The sequence below is a fragment of the Eretmochelys imbricata genome, chromosome 3, assembly GCF_965152235.1.
Source record: "Eretmochelys imbricata isolate rEreImb1 chromosome 3, rEreImb1.hap1, whole genome shotgun sequence".
Lineage (NCBI taxonomy): Eukaryota > Metazoa > Chordata > Testudines > Cheloniidae > Eretmochelys > Eretmochelys imbricata.
In genome coordinates, this window is record NC_135574.1 from 76,718,591 (window position 1) to 76,743,973 (window position 25,383).

Here is a 25,383-nt window from a genome sequence, read left to right on the forward strand (position 1 = left end):
GGCAGTAACATTTTCAGGATTTGATTAATACAAATATATGTATTTACATTTTAAGAGCTCCATAGTACAAACTGACACAATGTTTGTAATGTTTCCAAAGCAACCATTAAGAGATATTGTGTCAAAGGTCACAGCAATAAGCTTGGGCAAAAATCTATTTTCCCTAATGCTTCCTCTTTCCAAGTATAGACCTCTTTGGTATACTTTATGGTTTGCTTTGGGAAGGAACCGCTGTAAATGGATTCAAGTTAAAGAACAAGCGTTAAACTGTTTTGTCCTTAATGATATATTGGCTCATCAGTACTGAACTTTGTATTGGTAATACTGACGCAAGATAGAGACTCAGCTAAATGTTTCAAATTATCTCCTTTTGTAATATAAAACAGTACATGTACAAAATTAAGTCACCAAAATTAGTTGGTGCAAGATTAGGTTAGGAATTCATTCGAAGATATTTTTGTAATCAGTCAAGGAAGTGAATAGAAAGAAACTGCATGTTATTTTGATCACCACTCCTTCTATTCACAATCTAAGACAGAAAAGCTTTCCAAAAGAAAAAGTAAAAGCCCTTATGACCAGGGAAAACAATTTTTAAAAAAGGGTGTAAATCTATTTTTAGAACAAAAGTCTACTATATTCACTTTGTGGTCAAGATCAATTTGATACGTGCACTTTTTTGCTTAACAAAAGGGGTAGGCTTTGAAAATGGAATTCTAGAACCTGAACCTTAATCCAAGAACAGGTGTTTAGTTGCTAGTTTTCAGAAGTACAACTTCTCCAATTTCATGGTGGAAGAGAATGAGATATATGTGCCTAACAAAGAAGAAAAGCCTGTTTGTGCCCAAGGCCTTATCTTCATGGAAGAGTTTTACCTTATGCCCATATAACAGCTCCATGTGGGCACTATTATTCCATTATAAGACTGTCTTTTCTGGTTTAGCTTAAACTCCTTCCCAAGTGACATAAGCTAAATAGAATAAAAGTGTCCACTTGGGGGACGATGGTGGTATCATACAGGTATAACAATATTAGTTTAAATTCTCACCTTGTTATATTGCCTGTGAATATAAGTTCCAGCTTATATCCATATAATTTTCCTATGTAGACAAGTCCTTACACATTGGAGCAGTTTACAAATGTAAATGTACAAATTTTCCCACTATTAACATCTGTTCTTTAAACAATCTTTTATGAAGTTACAAAAGAGCGTAGTCTTATTTAAGTTAACTTGAATGAGAAAAGGATACTTTCTTTAGATATATTCTTCCATAAGCATCTCAAAATTAATTCGTCTCTGTAGATCACATTGTCTTTATAAATAGTTAAAATGACCTTTTTACGTTATCCAAATAGCTAAATTCTCACTATAATCTTCACCTTAATTACTGAAAAATGGAAGAGCGCTTTTCCCCACTCCCTTCTTAATTTTTACCTGATCATTCCACTTGAAGTCAGGAGTGATGTTCAGCCTAACACGGAGTACAGTACGTGTAATTGGCTGAATAGCTGCTTCCATTGTAATGGAGGGAATTTGATGGACACATTGTTTGACCTTTAACCCAATATGCACATGACGCAGCATGTGACCTGCAAAGAAAACACAAGGTGAAACAAATGTAGATTTACAGGAAAAATAATACAAATCAGACTTTTAAATAGGGTTTTAGAGAGGGATGTTATTGCTTGCTTGTTTTGTGTGTAAATGACTCTCTTGATCTGGTATGTTGGAATATTTTGTAATACTTAATTTGAATTAGCAATTTACAGCTCAGAAAAAGACATTATTAACTCCCCTGCTGGCTTTTACCAATGGGTCAAAATAACTATTAAGAATTCATGCTGCATAATTTGCTATTTCAAGATAGTTTCCTTTTTCTTCTATGACTTTTTGACTGCTAGTTAGAAAAACATATAGTCTCTTCTATACACATAAATACTAACCCATGAGGTAATACGATTTTGTTTAAGTTGATTCTTGACTACTTAAGTTGCATCAATATGAGGCACTTAAACTGATAGCTATGCATGGGGGTTGCACGGATTTAACTAAATTGATATGTAAATGGATTTAGTTAAAACTGTATAACGTTATCACGTAGACTAGGCCTTACTCAAATTAAAATTGATCTAGTTAAAGCAAGGCAAACTCCTCATGTAGACACAAGCAGGTTTAACCCTTGCTTAAATCAGTTAGCTCACATCTGTAAATTAAGCGCATCTACATTAAGAGTGTGCACCATTTTAACTAGATTGATTTTAAATCAATTTCTTTAAATGGGTGCAACTTTTCCAGTCCCGAACTGCCCTTATTCTACTTATAATGTCAATTTTTTTTTTTTTTTTACAGGCAAAAGCAAAACTTCCGAAGGCATATAAAATATTGATGTTCCTACAGTTCAGTTAGCTCAATAAGACTATACAGGCAGATCAGTTCTACAATGTGATGCATGTCGGTGAACCCTTGAGTCTGTGTGAAGACCCCATGCGGGTCTATACAGTGATCTGCCTGCACACGGTATTGCAGAATTAGGGCCCATCTGCTGTGATGGTGGTGGTGGTATTTTAGAGTTACAGCAAGAGAATGTTAGAAGAAAAATCTGTGACTTCTGTGACTTCTCAAAATTTCAGAATCATACAATCTGCTAACCCAAGGAATTGGCTGCTTAAAAATAGGCATTTTTAACTAAAGGAAGTATAAAACTTACTTGATTCAACAAAGACTTAAAATACTTTTTCAGAGAATACGACAATCAATTAAACTGTAAAAAAAACCTTCCCGTCAATTTCCAGGGGAAGACGCTTGATTTTCATTACCTCTTTTGTTTCAATGTGAAGGCTTTTTATTTTTTTAAATGAACTTGTTTTTGTTTAATTTTTAGGCAGACTGGATCCAGGATCTGCACATAAAGTGCAGCATTTATTCCCACTGAATCATAGAAATGTAAGGCTAGAAAGGACCTCAAAAGTTCATTAAGTCCAGGCCCCTGCAATGAAGCAGGATCAAGTACATCTAGACCATATTGACAGGAGTTTATCTATCCTATTCTTAAAAATGTCCAATTATGGAAATTCCATTATCTCCCTTTGAAACCTGCACCAGTACTTAACTACCCTTATAGTTGGAAAGTTTTTCCTATTATCTAACCAAAATCTCCCTTGACCCTATTACTTCCTACCTTTCCTACCTTCAGTAGACATAAAGAACAATTGATCACTGTCCTCTTTATAGTAGATCTTAACATATTTCAAGACTTATCAGGTCCCCAATTAATTTTGTTTTCACAACACTAAATATGGGCAGTTTTTTTTAACCTTTCCTCACAGATTAGGTTTTCTAATTTTTTTTTTAAATCATTTTTGTTGCTCTTCTCTGGATTCTCTCCAAATTTACCGCAGCTTTCCTGAAATGTGGCACCCAGACCTGGACATAGTACTCCAGCTGAGGCTTTACCAGGGCCAAACAGAGAATCATAGAATATCTTGGTTGGAAGGGACCTCAGGAGGTCTTCTAGTCCAACCCCCTGCTCAAAGCAGGACCAATCCCCAACTAAATCATCCAAGCCAGGGCTTTGTCAAGCCTGACCTTAAAAACTTCTAAGGAAGGAGATTCCACTACCTCCCTAGGTAACCCATTCCAGTGTTTCACCACCCTTCTAGTGAAAAAGTTTTTCCTAATATCCAACCTAAACCTCCCCCACTGCAACTTGAGACCATTACTCCTTGTTCTGTCATCTGCTACCACTGAGAACAGTCTAGAGCCATCCTCTTTGGAACCCCCTTTCAGGTAGTTGAAAGCAGCTATCAAATCACCCCTCATTCTTCTCTTCCGCAGACTAAACAATCCCAGTTCCCTCAGCCTCTCCTCATAAGTCATATGTTCCAGTCCCCTAATCATTTTTGTTGCCCTCCGCTGGACCCTTTCCAATTTTTCCACATCCTTCTTGTAGTGTGGGCACAGTACTCTAGATTACAGAGTTAACAGCCGTGTTAGTCTGTATTAGCAAAAAGAAAAGGAGTACTTGTGGCACCTTAGAGACTAACCAATTTATTTGAGCATAAGCTTTCATGAGCTACAGCTCACTTCATCGGATGCATACTGTGGAAAATACAGAAGATGTTTTTATACACACAAACCATGAAAAAATGGGTGTTTATCACTACAAAAGGTTTTCTCTCCCTCCACCCTACTATCCTGCTGGTAATAGCTTATCTAAAGTGATCACTCTCCTTACAATGTGTATGATAATCAAGGTGGGCCATTTCCAGCACAAATCCAGATTTTCTCCCCCCCCCCCAAAAAAACCCAAAAAAACCCAGGAGAGTGGGTTTGTTTTGGGGCGGGTGGGGGGGGGGGGGAGAGAAGAACCTGGATTTGTGCTGGAAATGGCCCATCTTGATTATCATACACATTGTAAGGAGAGTGATCACTTTAGATAAGCTATTACCAGCAGGAGAGTAGGGTGGGGGGAGAGAAAACCTTTTGTAGTGATAAATACCCATTTTTTCATGGTTTGTGTGTATAAAAACATCTTCTCTATTTTTCACAGTATGCATCCGATGAAGTGAGCTGTAGCTCACAAAAGCTTATGCTCAAATAAATTGGTTAGTGTCTAAGGTGCCACAATTACTCCTTTTCTTTTTGCGAGTACTCCAGATGAGGCCTCACCAATGTCGAATAGAAGGGAATGATCACGTCCCTCGATCTGCTGGCAATGCCCCTACTTATACAGGCCAAAATGCCATTGGCCTTCTTGGCAATAAAGGCACACTGTTGACTCATATCCATCTTCTCGTCCACTGTAACCGCTAGGTCCTTTCCTGCAGAATTGCTGCCCAGCCATTCGGTCCCTAGTCTGTAGCCGTGCATGGGATTCTTCCATCCTAAGTGCAGGACTCTGCACTTGTCCTTGTTGAACCTCATCATATTTCTTTTGGCCCAATCCTCTAATTTCTCTAGGTCCCTCTGTATCCTATCCCTACCCTCCAGCGTATCTACCTCTCCTCCCAGTTTAGTGCCATCTGCAAATTTGCTGAGGGTGCAATCCACACCATCCTCCAGATCCTTAATGAAGATATTGAACAAAACCAACCCCAGGACCGACCCTTGGGGCACTCCGCTTGATACCGGCTGCCAACTAGACATGGAGCCATTGATCACTACCCGTTGAGCCTGACAATCTAGCCAGCTTTCTATCCAACTTATAGTCCATTCATCCTGCCCATACTTCTTTAACTTGCTGGCAAGAATACTGTGGGAGGCCGTGTCAAAAGCTTTGCTAAAGTCAAGGTACAACACATCCACTGCTTTCCCCTCGTCCACAGAGCCAGTTATCTTGTCATAGAAGGCAATTAGATTAGTCAGGCATGACTTGCCCTTGGTGAATCCATGCTGACTGTTCCTGATCACTTTCCTCCCCTTTAAGTGCTTCAGAATTGACTCCTTGAGGACCTGCTCCATGATTTTGCAGGAACTGAGGTGAGGCTGACTGGCCTGTAGTTCCCAGGATCCTCCTTCTTCCCTTTTTAAAGATGGGCATGACATTAGCCTTTTTCCAGTCGTCCGGGACCTCCCCTGATCGCCATGAGTTTTCAAAGAATAATTATCTCCCATGTCTTGCATACGCTTCTGTTAATATAGCCCAGAATATTAGCCTTTTTTGCAACTGCATCACATTGCTGACTCTCATTCGATTTGTGACCCACTATAAACCTGATTGCATTCAGCAGCAATACTACTACTCCTACAGCCTACCCAGTTCCTCCCCCATTTTGTAGTTGTATATTTGGTTTTTCCTTTCTAAGTGTAGTAATTTGCACTTGTCTTATCTGAATTTCATCTTGTTGATTTCAGACCAATTCTCCAATTTATCAAGATCATTTTGAATTCTAATCTTGTCTTCCAATACTCCAAAGTGCTTGCAACCCCTCCCAGTTTGGTGTCATTTGCAAATTTTATAAGCATATTCTCCACTGCATTATCCATGCCATTAATGAAAATATTGAATAGTACCTGACCCAGACAAGAACCCTGCAGGACCCCACTAGATACATCCACCTAGTTTGACCGTAGGAAACTATTCTTTGAGTATGGTCTTTCAACCAGTTGTGCATCCACCTTGAAGTAATTTAATCTAGACCACATTTCCTTAGTTTGCTTATGAGAATGCCTTGTTACTCTGTACCAGAAGACTTTCTAAAATCAAAATCCATTATGTCTATGGCTTCCCCCCATCCACTAGACCAATAATCCTGTCAAAGGAAATAAGGTTGGATTGTCATGATTTGTTCTTGACAAATCTATGCTGGCTCTCTCTTATTACCCTATTATCCTGAAGTCTTTCTCTATCTCCCATTAGAATAGGATGTGACGTTATTGACATAAGCTGGGACTGTATAGATCATTGTTGCAACCAAAGTCCTGTAGTGGCACCAAATCTTGTATAAAGGGGGTCAAATGAGGTGTCTAAGACAAGGTTATGGTTTGCTGGTTATGATTATGCTGTCTATATGTGTGTATCATTTTTATAGTTAAAGTTATGAATATTGTCTCTAAACTGTCTGTATTTCAAACTTGTGCTATGCTTCTGCGGAACACTCCAGACAAGTTGGTGTCAGCTCTGCCTAGCCTGCTTGATGGCCCATTAAGGACCATCAGCTATACAAGTGACCCATTGAGAGAAGGCAGACTCGCCTTATGACTCAGCAAGGTATGCAGGGACATGCCTATGGACAGAACTCTGAGGTTTTTCCAGGCCATGTGATGGACAGCTTGTCTTTGAAACAAAGAAAGGAAGACCACATGGCAAGAGAATATAAAAAGCTGCTGCAGCTCCTCCATCTTGTCTTCAATCCTGCTTCTTGCCTCTGGAGAAACTTTGCTACACTGAAGCTTTGAACCAAGGACTGAAAGACCCATCCCAGCTGTGGATGTACTCCAGAGACTTGATTTTAACCTGCAGTTTATTCTATCACTGCTGCAAGCCTGAACCAAGAACTTTGCCATTACTGTATGTAATTGATTTCATTGAACCAATTCTAGCTCTCTTCTATATCTTTTTCCTTTTATGAATAAACCTTTAGATTTTAGATTCTAAAGGACTGGCAACAGCGTGATTTGTGGGTAGGATCTGATTTGTATATTGACCTGGGTCTGGGGCTTGGTCCTTTGGGATTGAGAGAACCTTTTTTCTTTTACTGGGGTATTGGTTTTCATAACCATTTGTCCCCATAACGAGTGATACTGGGAAACTGGAGTGCCTAAGGGATTTGCTTGTGTGACTTGTGGTTAGCCAGTGGGGTAAAACCAAAGTCTTCTCTGTTTGGCTGATTTGGTTTGCCTTGGTGTGCACAGAAACCCCAGCCTTGGGCTGTAACTGCCCTGCTTGAAGCAATTTGTCCTGAATTGGCACTCTCATTTGGGTCCAGCTAGAACCAGCATCGTTACATAGGGATGCTGGAAGGGTTTCCCTGCCAGCCAACTCCTCTCTTTTTACTTAAGTCACCCTGCTACTTAGAAGCGGTGTGGGGGCTCATATTGAAACTAATACGGAGAGGTGCTGCAAACAAGCTACCAGCCTGAAAATGCTCTCTTTCCATATTTCAATGTGGCACTGAATTCTAAATTAAGAAAAAGGATGGCTGGCAGGTCAGCAAATGCTTTCCCTCTCTCTCCAATGTCTTGGAGGGAGTGGAGGGAGGGAGGGAGGGAGGGAGGGACAGAGTTAGAAAGCAGATAGGGAGAAGGACATTAAATAAGTAACAGCTCTCAGGGATGCACTTTGTATTTTTCCTAGGCATTTATAGGACTATAGGACACCCATTACCACAGTATCTAATCACTAATAATCTATTCCCATGTTAAAATACTAGACTCCATCTGCTTACACACGAAAAGTAGTCCATTTAAAATATAACTATGTATATTCTATATACATGTAGAAACATACCTAAACTCATAATTCAATGCTAAGTGCCATTCACACTGAAATTTAGGAGAGTGAAACTCTTTCCATGTCTTTTAATCAAGCATCTTGTGTTCCAGAAAAATCATAGGGCAGTTTTCTTTAAAAAAAAGAGCAGGGCCATATTCACTGCCATATTATACTAGTATTAAGCATTGAAATAATACTGTGAAAGTACAAATAGATTTATTATAATACATAAGGTACAGAAGCTGATCTGAAAAGCCACAGAATACACACACATACATAGATACTATATTTAGTGATGATATAAAACCTTTGGAGATTTCTTTTAAGCACCCGATTTAACTTTGAAAATAAAAACATAGGCCCATATCCTGCACACACTTATGCATGGTGCTTAACTTTGGGACTACTCATATGAATTAAGTACCATAAGTGTTTGTGGGATTGGGGCCTTATCTTGGAAGTGATCTGAACACTTGCAGACTGCAAACAAAGGTCATCTGTGGTTGCTGAGTCAAGCCAGTCCAAGACTGAAAAGATGCCAAATGTCTATTTTCACTGTACATTTGGGAACTATTTGAAAATTCCAGTCTACTTTTTTGTAACAGACAGAGTTGAAAGTGCCCCAACCCTGATTATTCTATAACAAAAACACTGTTAAAAGTATCACCTTGGACCAGAGGCCTGGAAATGCAGACTGAAGGCCAGGATCTAAAATATCCCTCCAAAGTAAGGGTAACAAGTTAAAAAGTATTTAAAATAGAGAAAAATTCTTCTTAACTCTCTCCCTCCGACCCCATCAGTTGGTGGCTAGCTAATGCATAAGCGTTTATATACACCTTCTAATATTGTTTTTATTCCTATAAATGTAATTGTGGATGTCCTCATTACTGATATATAGCAAATCCTTTACTAAACTCCACTAAACTCTTGGCTGGAATGATAATCTTGTGGCAATGAACTCCTCAGGTTAAATGAAAATGAATGCGATCATTCAGAAGCAGGCATGAACCACTTATTGGTAGTGTCCTTTGTTATAATTCCCCACTTTCACTCTTTTTCACATAAATTCAAGTATTCAAGTTGTAAGTAATGAAGGACCTGGTTTATCAACTGTCAGAAATCAATGGGATTAATAGTAAGTTCCTACTCAAAGAGGAGAACATAGAGTCCAATTTTTAAACAGAACATTACTTATTATGTTTTTTACCTATTTCATCTTTCCTCATGTCCTTCATCTTATCTACAGAGAGATTCTTTTCCTCCAGCTTTGCGAGGACTGATGGTGGCAACACTGAGAACTGTCGCAAAGGGTTGGCCCAGCCCCACAGCCGCTTGTCAATGACTTTGCTGAGGTTCAGTAGCCGGTATGTCATTGCAGGCCATCGTTTCCTAAGAGCAACCTCAAAAAGGGCTCGAACAATCCGAGCTGCATTCTACAGAATGAAACATAGAGACAAAGAAAAATATTAGATTCAGATCAAACATTTTTCATTGGATACAGCATCTATACTATGTTTTTTCCTATCAGACTCCCAAAACAACATACTTTTATTGTTAAGTTTTAGCTAAAAATTCTTGAAAAATTTATTTTTCAGTTTCTACCTAATGATTAATTGCATCTCTTAAAAGTGCTTCATCATTACTTAATGGGATGATGACAGTAAATACATACAATTAAACAATTATTAAAGTTATACTGTTATAGAAACAATTGTTGATAGTAATACTTTTTTTTTGTTACAATAACCCTGACCGTGCTCAAAAATTTAAAATTGGATATTCATGCTGAGGGGGAACGTGGTCTTGTGGTTAAAGCCCAAGTCTGGTAGTCAGAAGTAGTAGGTTCAATTGCTAGGTCTGCCGCAGGATTCCTGTCCTTGGTTTTGATCATAGTTACACCAGCACTCAGGGGTTTTGCTCACTGTGTCTCAATGACTTCTCAATCACTTTTACTTAGTTTATAAAAATGTTTGCTTTCTTCTTTTATTTGCATTCCCTGCAAACTTAACTTAGAATCTCAACATCAAGATTAATTCTTCATAGACTGTATATAAAAAATAATCTATCCATCCATACTCATCTAACATGGCAATGACAAATATTTTGCCGCCCATTTCTGCCCAATTACACACCCATGCAAGCCCATTGTTTTCAGTGGGATTGCCTATGCGTAACTGAGGGAAGAATCTGACTTTACAGTGAGAAATGAGCTAGTAGTTCTGTTGATGACTCACTGAGCAGAATAACATTCACTTTGTGCTGGCTCTGCAGTGCTAACAGGAGTTTAAAAAAACCCAGGTACTGAAATATTTTGTCACTAAAGCACGCAGTTACTACTCTTCTACTGAGGTAGAAGGAACAATTTTTTTAAAATACAGTAACTCCCTACTTAATGTCCTCTTGCTTAACATTGTTTCGATCTTATGTCCCTGATCCATTACAGAACATGCTTGTTTAAAGTTGTGCAATGCTCTGCTATAGTGTTGTTTGGCTGCCTGCTTTGTCCCACCAGCAGATCCCGCAGATCAGCGCCTTGCCCCCTGCTCCCCACGCCTCCTGCCCATGGCAATCAGCTGGTTTGCGGCATTCAGGAGGCAGGAGCGAAGACTAGGCGCACAGGCTCCCCCTCCCTCCCCACCTCCTGAATGCTACAAACCAGCAGACTGCCGTGGGCAGGAGAGGGAGGGGGAGCCTGCGTGCCGAGTCCTTGCTCCTCTCCCATCCCTCCTGAATGCCGCAAACCAGCTGATTGCCACGGGCAGGAGGCGGGGAGGGAGCAGGGAGGAGCGAGGACGTGGCGTGCAGAGTAAAGGGGGAGCAGGTGGGGGGGAGGGAGAAGAGGCGGGCTAAGGCTGGGGGCTTGGGGGAAGGGGTGGAGTGGGCGGGCTGAGGGTTGAGTCCCCCGCCCCTGGTGCTTACACAATAGGGGAAGCTGCTGCTGCACAACATGCTTCTCCTAGCCTACGGCACCTTCAGACTCCTTGCCTGCCTCATTGTCTGCAGTGCCAGTGGGCAGTGCCTGTGCCTGCATATCCCATTGCTTCATACTCAGCAATGGGGATTGTAGTATTAAATTGTTTCTTTACAATTGCTTAAAACGTATACCTGTATTCAATTGCTTGTTTAAAATTGTTTAAAATGTATATAATGTCTTTTGTCTGGCAAAAAAAATTTCCCTGGAAACTAACACCCCACTATTTACATTAATTCTTATGGGGAAATTGGATTTGCTTAACATTGTTTCGCTTAAAGTCGCATTTTTCAGGAACATAACTACAATGTTAAGTGAGGCGTTACTGTAGTCACTGCTTGGAGTAGAACTGCAATTTAAAAATTGTGATTCTAAGCACTACCACTCATGTCCTCACGTAAATTATTACACAATTCATAAATTGAGCACCTGCGTATGGGACCACACCACCTGCTTTAAAATGCTACAGTTGAAAGAGACAAATAAAAGCTATAAACTGAAATTGAGAGACCTCTCTTAAAATGATCTTGTTGTGCATGTATCACAATCTTTATGATATGTATAATGATCTCAGCAAGCCCATGTGTGCTATAAAACCTGAACACAAGGAAACAAGCGAAGATGGCATGACGACCTTAACTCAGAATATTTATGCTTTTAAGTGTTTAACTCTCATCCTTAATATAATTTAAATACAATTTTTATTATTTCTTCTTAAAATGGTTTGGCAAGATCTGACAGCACAATGTCAGAACATACTATGCTGCTGCTGCTTAATGAAGAGACAGAAATACTCCTAATTGTCCCAAAAGCCACAACCTTATAACCCACTATATACATTTACTATTGGTTGACATACGGAATTGTTTATGAGCGGTGTCATTTGCCTCTTTTAGAGTCCTCAAGCCAGTTAACAGATGCCCTTTTAAGACAAATTTCAAGTGGCTCACTGACTTCCTGGGATGGATCCTAGACTTGTGAAGAAGCAGCAATATTCCACAGATTTCCAGTGCTGTTGTATCCATGTGATGACCAAACAACCCATCAAGTTGATGACCACTTGTGGTGTTAAACTGAGCTATCAAGCAAGAGCATGGACTGGTCTGCTATTACTGTGTGGGTGTCAACATAGTGTAGTTCCCCCAACTGTGGAGAGGTCTTCCATAATGTTTGGTATCCCCTTTCAGGTTTTTTAAATTTCAAGTCTAAACACTACCAGACACAATCAGCACAATCAGCTTGAAGTTATGTTTTGCCACTCTGCAAGATCATTCAGGCTAGTCCCTTTCAAATAAGTGTATGTTCAAATTAAGCAAATGCCAATCTGTGTATGACTGGTGAACTTCTAGGGTCAATCTAGCCGTTTAATGGTATGTGGTGTGAACTTAAAGCCAATTCTGACAAGTGTGTATGCAACCTACTTAAGATTTGTAAAACCAATATTAATAGAACATATTCTGGAGTAAACCAATTTTATAATGCTTTGCAAAACAAACATATAAAATTAGAATGCAAGAAAGTTAAATGGATTTACACTTTTTGGTAAATTTAGGAAACACTGAGGTTTAAGGCTAACATCTTGTATGCAATTGCAATTTAAACTATGAAAGATAACAAACAACAGTTAATGGCTACTATACTGGAAAACTAATTCAAACTCAACTAAAAAAGTACAACTTGGCCTCCTAAATTAGCACTTAGCAATTATTTTCCACTAAATCAAACATATTCTGTGTTGAAATCTCAAAAGCTAGTGCTCAGATTTTCAAATCATATGTGCATATACGTTTGAAAATCTGGGCCCACATAGCTATCCATATAGCTGGGTAAATGAAAGATGTGAAGAAAGACAAATGAAGAGATTTTATTATTTTTTTTTTACCTGTGCAACATATGCAGAGTCTGAAATAAGGGAGAAACTATCAATCTCTCCTCGGCTAATATATGTTTGAAGGAGGATATTTATCTTTCCATAACTGTTCTCTACACCTCCGGGAGCAGAAAGTTCACAGAAATTGTTCAGTAAGGCATCCAGTTCCTCTATTTCTTCTTCTCTTACCTAAAACACAATAAATAAGTTTGAAGAGGTTGGAGTAACTTGGTGAAAACTTTCACACTAAATTAAATTTCCATTATCTCTTAGAAACATTATTTTAAACAGAGTCTAGTTTTACATACAAACCCCCCCACCCAAAAAAAAACCCAACAAGTCTTCCAGACTGTAGCTAATAGAACTTAATTGAAACTATCTTAATAGTGACACAATTACATTTTATTATTCATCACCATCAATTAAGGTTGCCATTGACACACAGAAATTTGATATGCCACAAAAATTGAATCTTCTGACCCTACCATCCTCCATCTGATGAGATTTCATTTTTTATTTGACCAGAGTAAAACCTCTGTCCATCTGGATTAGGGAAAATTTGAATTAACATTAAATGCATTCATTATAGTCATATAATGTGTATGTAGCATAATATGTTCTTAGCTCAAAACTGTAAAGTACTATGATTCATGATATTACAGTTTTCACTGTTAATAAGATTAAGTCTTAATACAAGTAAAGAAATATTCATATCTACAGTTTGAATAATGCATAGCATTTTACATTCTCACTGATGAGAATGCAAAACACACCATAAATCTACTGAGACTGACAGTCTCAGTCTAAAATTTATTTAAAGACAGTAAATGTTTGGCCCCTACAGGGAACCAGTTGGGGGCCATTTCCATCAGGCCCTGACTACCTGACATCCAGAGGACTCAGAGAGTAGGGTTAAAAGCCGCACTCATTCTCCAACCACTGGTTATGCATTTTATGGACCTGATACTGTGGATTAGGGTCTACTTCCATTAGAAGTGTCCTTCTGGATGAAGTGATGCAATCTTACCTTGATCTGTTCAAATTCTTCTGCCTTAGATACTATAGCAAGAATATCACCTTCTGTTTTGTGAGCATCAAAATGTTCATTGAAAGTCTATCAAAAATAAAATGATTTCATTTACTGTTAAAAATAAAAATGCAAAAACAATGATTTTGACCTACCAACTTAAAATTAAAGACAATTCTGCTTTCAGTAACAACTCAAAGAAGAGAGTCTCTAAGATTTTTAAAAGTAAGTAGGTGTCTTGGTTATTGGATACCCAGCTTCAGACTACTTAAAGAGGACCAAATGTTCAGAGGGCCTTCTCTGCACTTTCCTAAAAAAACAGTTGCTTTTAAGTTGTCTCGAGTTGGAGACCCAAAAATGGAGGCAACCAAAATCCATAGTCACTTTTGAAAATCTTGTCCACACTATGTTCGAATGTGTATGATAAATGCCTAACTAAAGAACGATACAACACATTTTCAACTCCCAGGCTCCAATGGAGCAGGAACAGTTTATACAAGCTTCAGTGCACTAACACTTGCCTGTATGGCACTGATAAATTCTATCACATGAATGACAAGGTGATAGCATTTTCACCCCACAGAAACATTTCTGTTAGTAGGCTCTGTGCATGCAAATCTTATTTCCTGCAAATGGACATACAGGTGATAAGATATCTAAGTCTTAGGAAGGGGCAGAGAATGTAGAAATCATCACCCAAAACCAAATCTGACCAAATCAATGCTGCTGAGCTTTCCCTATTGCCATATGCTCAGACAGTTTCTTTTGTAACCATGATTTGAAAAAGATATCAGTGTTAAATTGGCTACATGACCTATAAAATCTTCTCATGACCATTTTATATAAAGGGTTAAAAAGAGAGAAGTATACCAGAAGTAGAACAAGTTGTTGTACCTCAATAGTATTATACTTAATATAATAGTGGCTGGCAATTCTGCCTAAATCTGTTGAAGAAAAAAATCCAGTTCTCTCTTCAAAACGAATCATGCGGGCTTTGTCTAGCTTTCTGCCAACTTCAATCACCAGTTGTTCTCTGTGCTTCTCTAGCCCTGGATCCATCTAGAGACCATGAACAAAATACAAAAGTGACAAATGAGGCATTTCACGAGATAATTCAGCTTTTCTAAAAGCCAGAAACAAAATACAGTTGCAAAACAAATAAAATAAGGCCATGACTATCACACCAAGAATTAGTTCAGTCCTTATTAATACCAGTTATACTGACGATAAGTTCAGAAAAAGCTGCTACACATACCAAACATGAATAAAAATGAGAAAATGCAGCCGATATACTGGTCCATCATCAAAATTATACTATATTTCAACAACAACAAAAAAACAACAACAGGGAAGTTACTTGACCCTGGATAGTTATAGCACTGAAAGACTAATGGTGGTGTTGCTGTATTTATTACTAAAATATAGTTCTGGCTGACTTGCTAGCCCATAGCTGGGTGTCCAGCACTGGTTGCCCCTGCCTGCTGTGTCTCTGTAGTTAGAGTCCTCATGGCTGCATCTCTATAGTTAGGAATGCTGAAGGACTTCGACAATAGAGATCCTGCCTAGAATGGCTCTTACCAAATAAGACAATTTCAGCTCCCAAGCACCTGCAACTTCAACAGCAGCTCAGATGCCGCTAAAAACAGTAGCCTCCTGGCCACTACAAGAGACTGAACAGGTCTGGACTACTCATGTGCATAAAGTTAAGCACGCGTCTGCAGGATCAATGCCCTAATCAGAAGAAAGCTCAGTTTTTTCTTATGTTGATATTTTTAATGAAATATTCAAAACTGAAATGGAAGAGAAAAAAAAATCACAAAGTCCAAATATGGGCTGTCGACAAACTGTTTAAAAGGACATTATTTTAGAAATTCTTTAATCCGTTATATAATTCATCCTCTTCTTTATTTCCCCATATTCCTAAGTAGCAAGGTCTTTCCTTCAGAATAACTGATATACATTTTTATTTACAGTTTTCCTAAGCTGACTCAAAAGGAAAGAGACAGGGATTCTCCAACAGTTAGAAGAATCATAGACTTTAAGGTCAGAAGGGACCATTATGATCATCTAGCCTGATGACCTGCACAATGCAGGCCACGGAATCTCACCCACCCATTGCTGTAACAACCCCCTGACCTATGTCTGAGCTACTGAAGTCCTCAAATTGTGGTTTAAAGACTTCAAGATGCAGAGAATCCTACAGCAAGTGACCCGTGCCCCATGCTGCAGAGGAAGGTGAAAAACCCCCAGGGCCTCTGCCAATGTGCCCTGGAGGAAAATTCCTTCCCAACCCCAAATATGGCGATCATAAACCCCCTAAGCATGTGGGCAAGACTCACCAGCCACACACCCAGGAAAAAATTCTCTGTAGTAACTCAGATCCCACCCCATCTAGCATTCCATCACAGGCCACTGGGCATATTTACCACTAATAGTCAAAGATCAATTCATTGCCAAAATTAGGCTATCATACCATCCCCTCCATAAACTTATCAAGCTTAGTCTTGAAGCCAGATATGTCTTTTGCCCCCACTGCTCCCTTTGGAAGGCTACTCCAGAACTTCACTCTTCTGATGGTTAGAAACCGTTGTCTAATTTCAAATCTAAACCTCTTGATGGCCAGTTTATATCCATTTGTTCTTGTGTCCACATTGGTACTGAGCTTAAATAATTCCTCTCCCTCCCTTGTATTTATCCCTCCGATATATTTATAGAGAGCAATCATATCTCCCTTCAGTTTCTTTTGGTTAGGCTAAACAAGCCAAGCTCTTTGAGTCTCCTTTCATAAGACAGGTTTTCCATTTCTGGGATCATCCTAGTAGCCTTTCTTTGTACCTGTTCGAGTTTGAATTCGATCCTTCTTAAACATGGGAGACCAGAACTGCACACAATATTGCAGATGAGGGCTCACCAGTGCCTTGTATAACAGTACTAACACCTCCTTATCTCTACTGGAAATACCTCGCCTGATGCATCCCAAGACCGCATTAGCTTTTTTCTCAGCCATACCACATTGGCGGCTCATAGTCATCCTGTGATCAACCAATACTCCGAGGTCCTAGAGCTGCTACAGCCCTTTGGGGAGCAAAGCATGGTCCTTGGAGTGGTGGGGCGGTGTGCAGCCTGGCCTTGCCTTGCCCCCTTACTGCACCTTTTGTGGTACTGAGAGACCTCATGGGAGCAAGGACTGAAATACTGTGTAGCTCTTACACAGGACATAAAGGGCAGGGGGGAAGAGAGAAGGTTCGTTGCACGCTCCAACCCCCACTATACATCTGGGGACAATCTGACCAGAAGTGATTATGCAAATCAATGCACTTTGAATAGCTAGACTGGCTAATAATGGCGGGCCAATATGGATATATAAATTGCAAATCACAAGATTATCAAGATTATTAAGAAATAACTGTATACCGATTATGAAAATTAAACACCCACAACTGGATAGGGAGGAAAAGGAATTGCATAACTGGTAAAACTATAGTTATGCTGCACCTGAAACTGCACAACTGCCCTGCACTCTGTATAACATAACACGGCAATGTAAAACCATAAATCAGATGCTTCCAAGAAAGAAGAGAATATCTAGGTCTGAAGGCCTACTTGCTCTCTGCTATTCAAATCAACACCACCTCTAATAGGCATAGCCTGTTTCTATCTTAACACAAAAGAGCAAAGGCCACTTAAGTACAGGATGTGGCAGTGAAGGAGACAGCTGCAGGAATGGCAGAGCACTGGTGGACCTTCAGGATTGGAACTTGCTTGTTTGGCTGAAGAATGTCACAAACATTTTTTGTCAGTTTTGTTTTAAAAATTATTCCTGTTAATTGTGTTTTAATGTTATTATTTGGTGTTACCAAACAGATTTACATTAATTATCCAATATGCTCAAATCAATTAATAATTTGCCACAGAACTCAGTACTGCTTGCCAGAGACATGAGTGTGAAGGAATTCTACAAAGGTAGGATATGTCAAAACTCCCACTGTTGAGCCCCAGTTAGATATAGTATTTGATAACATGTTATATTATACGTTTCATTTCCCTGGCTACGTGAGTTTGGCTAACCATATACAAATACACTATAATGTAGTATAAGAGTTTTATTAATATGCATTTGGGATGACTGCACTCAGAAAGCCATTCTAAATGAGAACCCATAAAATATTTAAATTACACCTCACTATAATGTATTGAGAACTATGGAATTCTTACCCACTTTCCCTATCGTTTAAATCCCACTTCCAGCCACAAGGACAAAGATTTTGGACCTGAAACATGACACTGGCATACTGCTATGAATGTTGTACATACTCAAAACTGGGGTGTTGATAATCATTTGAAAAACTATGCAGCCATGCAACAAATTGTGGAGATGTGAAATAAATTATATTTATCATGAACCTCTGACCATCTCATCTGCACTCTGACCACTAAACTACATCCAACAGGACTACTCCTACCTGCAAAACCTCTAAGCAGCTTCGAACACTTGCTATTAATAAATAATAAATAAATAGATCTTCCAGAGAAATAATTCCTTCGTTTTTTCCTCCTACCAGTTTATGTTCTTCTCCTACCTATCGAACTACTATTGTTGAAGGCTCTAGTAGAGCATATACAGCTGTGTTAAAGAAAGATAGGTGTTTACATTTCCTGCAAACTATGAAACACACCAAAAAGTAAAAATAAAGAATTCCACTATGAAAAAAATATATCTGTGTTCTGATTTATTCCAATACACAAAATAATATCTAAAAACAACATAAAAACAAAGGAGTAAAACTCTTTAAATGACTGGATCCCGAGAAGAAAGAGACTTCAAATATGATTGAATGATTAATTTTATTAATCTATTAAATTAACAAATATTCTGTCTAATAATTTATGATACTGCCAGTGGTGAGATCTTCTAAAACAAATACTTGACAGAGGAAATACTATGTGTAGAGCAGAGCTATGGCTTCAAGAAGACTTGACTGTATAATTCATATCTGACTTTCACTACTGAAATGCTGATAGTGACTAAAGCATGATAGTTGTTTTGATAAGAATGAGTGCTACGCGTTGATGGCTAATTTGGCCATTGAAAACGTATTTTGTATGATAGTGGGTAAAAGTGTTAGACAGGACAACTCAGAAGGGACCTTTTAACTTACTATTTTTCTGAAAAATAACTCTCTGCTATAGAAAATATCTTCTTCCTTTCATACACTTAAAGAATTGCTGATATCAGGTAAAGCAGAAATAGCAAATATTTATCCTCACATCAGGAAAGGTTTACAGAACCAGAAAGCAGGTTAGATTTTTTTTTAAATGCATTTTCTACCTGATAAGCCTTGTGACTGATGCCATATACTAATGGATTTGCTCTCATCCGTACATAAAGATAAGTGTAACTTATCCACTTTACTGCTTCCTCCACATTAGTTACTGTTCCAAGAGCAACCTGTAAGTAGGAAGAGAGACAAAAATTGAACTTACATATTAGAGGAAAACACAAGCATTAAGTTCATAATATACTGAATTCAGACCATTAGCAGTAGATTAGAGAAAGTGTCTGTAGCTTTCCATTTAAAATATACTAAAAATAATAATCATATAACAATCTCTTCTGAACCACCTATATATCTGCATTTCTAAAGCATGAATCATCATGGTACCTTTTTTCACAGTAGGTTTCTGATATCTGAGCACCTAAATGATCTTTTAATGTAAAAATTATAAACAGTAGAAAAGATCACGCAATACAGGCTTCTACTACAAGGAATCTGTAATTCTTCTATGAACAAGACTCATGTGAAATTCATATTTTAAACTTTTTAAGCCATGTAAACTTACTTTCCTGTCTGAGTTTAAGTGAGATGTTTGCAACCTGACTAAAATTGATAATTTTTCAATTATATCCTCATATGTGTTTAAGAAGCCATATTATAAGGGAAAATGTCCTGAAATTGTGGAAATAAGATTAATATAAATATTTTTCAAATCAAACAACATTGGCACACCAGGCTTTTTACCATGTCTTCATATATTGTCATCACATTAAAAATAGGTTTCACCTGCCTTTTATCTTTGAAGATTCACATACACATGGTCACTAGCCAGAGCAAGGCACTCACCCTGGGTGGCAACTTCCGGGGGTGCCATACCGCTGGGTGTTTTGTTTTGCTTTGCTATGACTGGACAGCCTTTTTTTTTTTTTTTTTTAATTATTGTTATTTTTTGCTCCGCTGATTGGCCAGCTTATTTATTTATTTATTTGGCCCGGTCACCAGTGTGGAGGGAAGAGGGATTGCAAAAACGTTTTTCGTCCCAGCCAGCAAAATGGCTAGGGCTGCCCCTGACTTTAGCACACAGCTGTGGTATCAGAATGTAACTGAAATTTGAGTGGGTGATTTATTTCTGTAGACTATTAATGCAACCATATTGAAACAATATTTCACTCAGGAATCTTTTTGTAAGTTAGTGGTATTTCATCATCAAATTGATTGACACATTACGTATTTACTTTTTTAAAAAAGGCGACTTCAGTTCTATTCTCTATCAGTTCTAGTCGCAAAAGGCAACAATTATTTTTGTTTTTATTCTAACTTTGCTGTGAGAATTCAAGATTTCCATTATACTACTCAAACAAAATATACTCTTTTGCTTTGTTTCTCTCCATATTGTTTGGCAAACTCCTTAACAATGACTAATGTTAAAACATCAATTTGCTTTTACAGTCTGTCTCTCACATAAATCCTTTAAATTTACTTGAAAAAAAGCAAACACAATGGTAAGCAATTTCAAATTCTCAGATCTACAGATCTATATGTTAATAATAGGGAAATTCATTATTATGAAATATGAAACAAACAAAAACCCCAACCTTACACTAAAAATATTACTGAAATCCCAAAACTACTGTTAGTTAAACCAGTTTTAATCTGGAGTAACCCCTTTTGATTTCAATAACGAATCTTCATACTTAAATCTCAGCTAGGGCTATGCTTCATAAGATTGGATTGTTTCCCAATAGGATAGAAATGGACACCAAATAAGTAATATTTTGATAAGTGCATATACTCATGGGACACTGAATGGGTTAAGAATGCACACTTATCCTAAGCTACTTTAACTCAGTTGAAAGGGAGGGAAGACATCTTATCTCGTGCATAAGCTTATTCTCAATTTGCTGCCCAAACTTATTTGTTCATTTGATTTCTCCCCATGACTCAATAAACCCCTTTCTGGTACATACCCTGAAGTAGCATATTGACATCTTTCAATAATACAAAACCCCTCCTGAAAATATCTAATTTTGAAACATCAAGGCATAAAGGTCCTATCCTGGAAGATAGCAAAGTCTTACACGAGTCAAAAACAAACCACTGTTTCTACCTCATTCATTTTAATTACTCATTTTGCATTTAGATTTGTTCAAAATTAAATATTTCCATAGTTAAAAGCAAAGCTAAGGAGGAAGATAGTAAGAATGTGTAGTGTAGATGGGTTGCAGATGAAATCTATAAATGTTTGTAAGGCTTCAAAACCTACTAATGCTCATCATTCTTTTAAGGACTGTACTCACTAAGTGCCATATGGAGAAAACAGTGAAAGCTACTTCTGAATATTTGCTGCCATCTAGTGACCACCTAAAGTTCTTGTGGATTGTTGGATAAGGTCAATAAAGGCTAACAACAAAGTACTTTCTACTGCAAACTTAAGAGTAATTATGAAACAAATGGTCTATAAAATGAGAAGGCAGCTTCTGATAGGTTTGGAAATTTAGGACTGGTAAGTGGAGTGAAAAGACTAATAAAGGTGTTTTCATCTTTAACAAAGTCAGAAACAAAATTCTAAATTGTTGTATTTAACATAGTCTTAGTACAGCAGTTTTAATTTTTTAACTCCTTAACAGTTACTTGGCTGTTATAAGAAAAAACACTGGGCCTTACAAAATACATATCATGTTGAAACTGAACTGCCTGATTGCACCTTTATATCTGATGGATAGACAACTAATAATTACATTGCTCACATAAATAATTGTGACTGCAAACTGTGCCTGAAAAATGAAAGGCTGAGTTTTAAAAATTCAGCTCACAATGTGTATTAGAGTGAAAATGGAGGTTATTTAAGTAGTCAGTGTAAGAATTTTTCAACTAATCAGTCAAGGGCTTATGCCAGTACAACTGTGACTTTGAAAAAAAATTATAACAGCAATAATAAATAGTTTTAATTTTAAAAAGCCCTATGCAAAGAGCTTAGCGAGGTGAGCAGCAATTCAGAATACAGTTTAATTTCCAGTTTTAGTTTAAACAAGTCAATATTCTTAACAGTACATCATCTGTAAAAATGTTTTTACATAATTATGTATATTTCATTTAATTATGTAAAAACATTTTTACAGAAGTGATCTTTCGCAGGACTCAGCAGATTGACCCTGAGGCTGATTTCTCTTTATAAATATGGCACAATCAGAAATACTTTGAGATTTGAAAGGAGAAACTGTCCTACCCCAATAAAGAGAAGGAAGCTGTATCATTCTTCAGTAAAGGTAAAGAACTTGAGTAAAAGGTAAAGACACATAGAAGAGGGCTAATTTGACTGAATAAATCTGAACTATAGAAGCATTATATTTAAGTTCAGGAATATAGTAGATTTTTATTTTGTAAATACGGTAAGAACTATTTTTCTTATCATTTCTTTGAATCCCCTATACAAAGATCAAATAAAGTCAACCTATCAATTTGCTATCTTTTAAACATAGTCTCTTTGCTAGAGCTAAAAAACAAAAGCTCAATAAATCCTATCAGAATCAAATTCTCTTTAATTCTTCACTTTTCCATGCTAAATAATCTCAGGCTTGATCATTTCCTCTGAAATGTAAGATCCACTACTGCTGAACTTTTCTGGACCTATTCTATCTCAGTTAGATTCTTCCTAAATAGCTTGTCTATACTCATCTCATTGTCCCTAAAAAAACCTGTGAATCTTGCTAGCACTGGTGCAGCTTTACAGAGTTAGCAATGGGGCAGAGGGAGGGAGAGACTCTTGTATAGAGAAGGTGCCGGTGGCCATCAACTCTTCAAGCCACCATATCTTCTAGACTCACTCTAAAAGGAATTAGACAACTTGTGGTACCATGCTGGTGACCGCTCTACAAAACCACTCCCATTGTTTCTGCCACAGTCAATAGCTGGGAGATTCTGGGGGAAAAAAGCCAGAGTAGATACAGCCTATTTGAGGTGATCAAAACTGAACACACTACCTCAGATGATGGTGTGCCACTGTTCAGTGTAATGGTCTCCCATTTGCATTTTATTTTATTTTTTCCTCTGAAGTGTTTTTGGCCTATTGGAGACATCTTCTGCTACTTATGATGATTCCTACAACTCTGCAAGCTTATATCTAATCAGTATATATGCAAAGAGCTAATCAGTATAAGACTATTGCTGAACTCAAAGAGAGAAACGATCAGGTTGCCATCTAGAAAAACAATAGACTAGTGTAACTGGTTTGACTTACTATTGATTTTCTGTAATCACGTGAACACCAACCTTTCCTGCCTTGTCATTATAGTAGGATAAATCATGTCTTGCATATCAGAGGCCATAAAAAAATGGTTGTTTCATGGTCTTGTCAATGCCTTACTTTGGCTTTTCAGCATTTTCAGTTAACCTACAGAATTGCTACTTGCACTAAAATGTTCATAAACAATCATTAGCATACTTCTCAATAGATTCCTAGCTGGTTTAGCTGCACTGAAGCCAGTGGAATTTCATTAGCATGCACCAGCTGGGGATCTGGCCCTTAAAGTACAATATTACAATTACATTACAATACATTTGGACTTTTAAAAAAATAATCAGACTTTAAAAATTTCATTCTACTCCTTTGCTTATTTATGTGGTGGACCAATAATTAAGAGATTCTCTAATTTAGTGTTGCAGCATATCACAACTTCTTAGTTTTTTTAACCGTTTAAGTCACATCATATTTATTATTCATTATTATTTTTATTATTGTAGCACCCAAGAGCCTCCGCCTTGGACCAGGATCCCATTGCGCTAGGTGCTGTACAAACACAGAACAAAAAGGTAGTCATGCATGTTTATTATTTTGGGAATTTTGCATACAAAATATTCCTTTCTCCACTAGTTTGCCAGTTTTCTTTCTCCCCTCTCACTCTCAGTTTTTAACTTAGTACAATAAAAATTACTATATTTCAGCATATTGCATATTCTCTAAATTTTTTTATGATCTGGTCAGCCTTACTGACTACTAAAGTATATGTATTATGTGATTCAGATGTATTACGTGATCCTGCTCGTGTTGTTAACATCTCTGACTTTATAATGCATTGCTTTACATTTCATACTGAAGGTAACTGTGTGATCTATGATATTGTCTTTGCTATGGATAAAAAAGCCGTAGCGTTTTTATAGAATACCATTTGAGTATTCAGTTACTGTTAAGGATCATTTCAATTTCCATTGCGTCCACCTTTGGGCCAAGGATGCATTTCATTCATGTTTGAGGACGTTAAATTATGCTACTGAACACTTGTGAAATACATGCCTATTTAGTAAAATATTATCATATTCCTCTATGTTATATATCTGCAGCCACAATATTATAGATTACTTACAATTCTTCATAAACAGGCTAACTTTGTTATGGATGTTAGTCTTACTAGGAAAATGAAATACTTGCACTCCATTTTTTAAAATTTAAGTATGTTGATGCCTAGCAGTTACTCCAGATGAGTACTATTCCAACATTACAGAGCACTTTCTCCCTCATCTGTCTTGCTTTTAAATACTCCTTTTCCTTAGGACTCTTCTGCATGAGGATTAAGTGCCCATTTGGATACATACCAGCTCAGCTGGTACTATGGAATGATATTTACCTTTCCAAGTCTTCTGTAATTAGTTTTGTTTGATGGTGTCTAAGCTAATGAAATGTAGATAATTTATTATTAAATGGAAGAAAAACAAATAATAATGCTACATTAAAGCATCACAGTTAAAATCACAAAGCCAGAAAATGCAAAAGTTAGGGTTCCAAAACAATGCTAACGGCACATTTGTTTGATAACAGACAGCTGCAGCAAGTCTGGGTTAGCAGAAGCTTGGTACATTGATTTGTTATGTGTTTGTATAATGCCTAGCACAATGAAGTTCTGATTTAACTAGAGCCTTTGGATGTTACACTAGAATATAATAAATCATAATAAATGGTAGGTACTAGCTTCGTCTTTGCAATGAACAAAACAAACATTTAAAATGTAAACTGAATTTTCAGAATATTCTAGAATACAGCAAAACAGCAAACAAAAATGAGAATGTCCCTAAAATGATGTTTACCTATCCTTGACATGAAGCTAGATGTTTACCTAGGTCTGATTTTAAAAGTGCAAATTAATTAAAAAAAATTGGACTTTTGCCCTTCTTTTCTTTACCCTATAAAGAAGGCCTGCAAAAATTAATCTTCCTCTCCCTCAAAAAGAGATATGATTTCTGCTTGCTCTGACAACGTCAGGTATGGTTTTTCTTTTTGCTGAAAAAGCAAAAGTATCTTGTGATATTATACCTTA

General features: G+C 37.5%; 1 protein-coding gene across 4 annotated transcripts in view; it reads right to left on the reverse strand.

Annotated features, from left to right (window-relative positions):
* Nucleotides 1-25,383, reverse strand: part of ASCC3 (activating signal cointegrator 1 complex subunit 3) — a 524,193-nt gene that overhangs the window by 128,852 nt on the left and 369,958 nt on the right. For all 4 annotated transcript variants that reach the window (XM_077812867.1, XM_077812868.1, XM_077812866.1 and 1 more), the window contains 6 exons: nucleotides 19,129-19,248; nucleotides 14,694-14,858; nucleotides 13,800-13,886; nucleotides 12,785-12,961; nucleotides 9,139-9,364; nucleotides 1,433-1,587 (listed from right to left, as the gene is read on the reverse strand). In XM_077812867.1, the coding sequence (XP_077668993.1) occupies nucleotides 1,433-1,587; nucleotides 9,139-9,364; nucleotides 12,785-12,961; nucleotides 13,800-13,886; nucleotides 14,694-14,858; nucleotides 19,129-19,248 (930 nt within the window). The remainder of the gene's footprint in view (nucleotides 1-1,432; nucleotides 1,588-9,138; nucleotides 9,365-12,784; nucleotides 12,962-13,799; nucleotides 13,887-14,693; nucleotides 14,859-19,128; nucleotides 19,249-25,383) is intronic.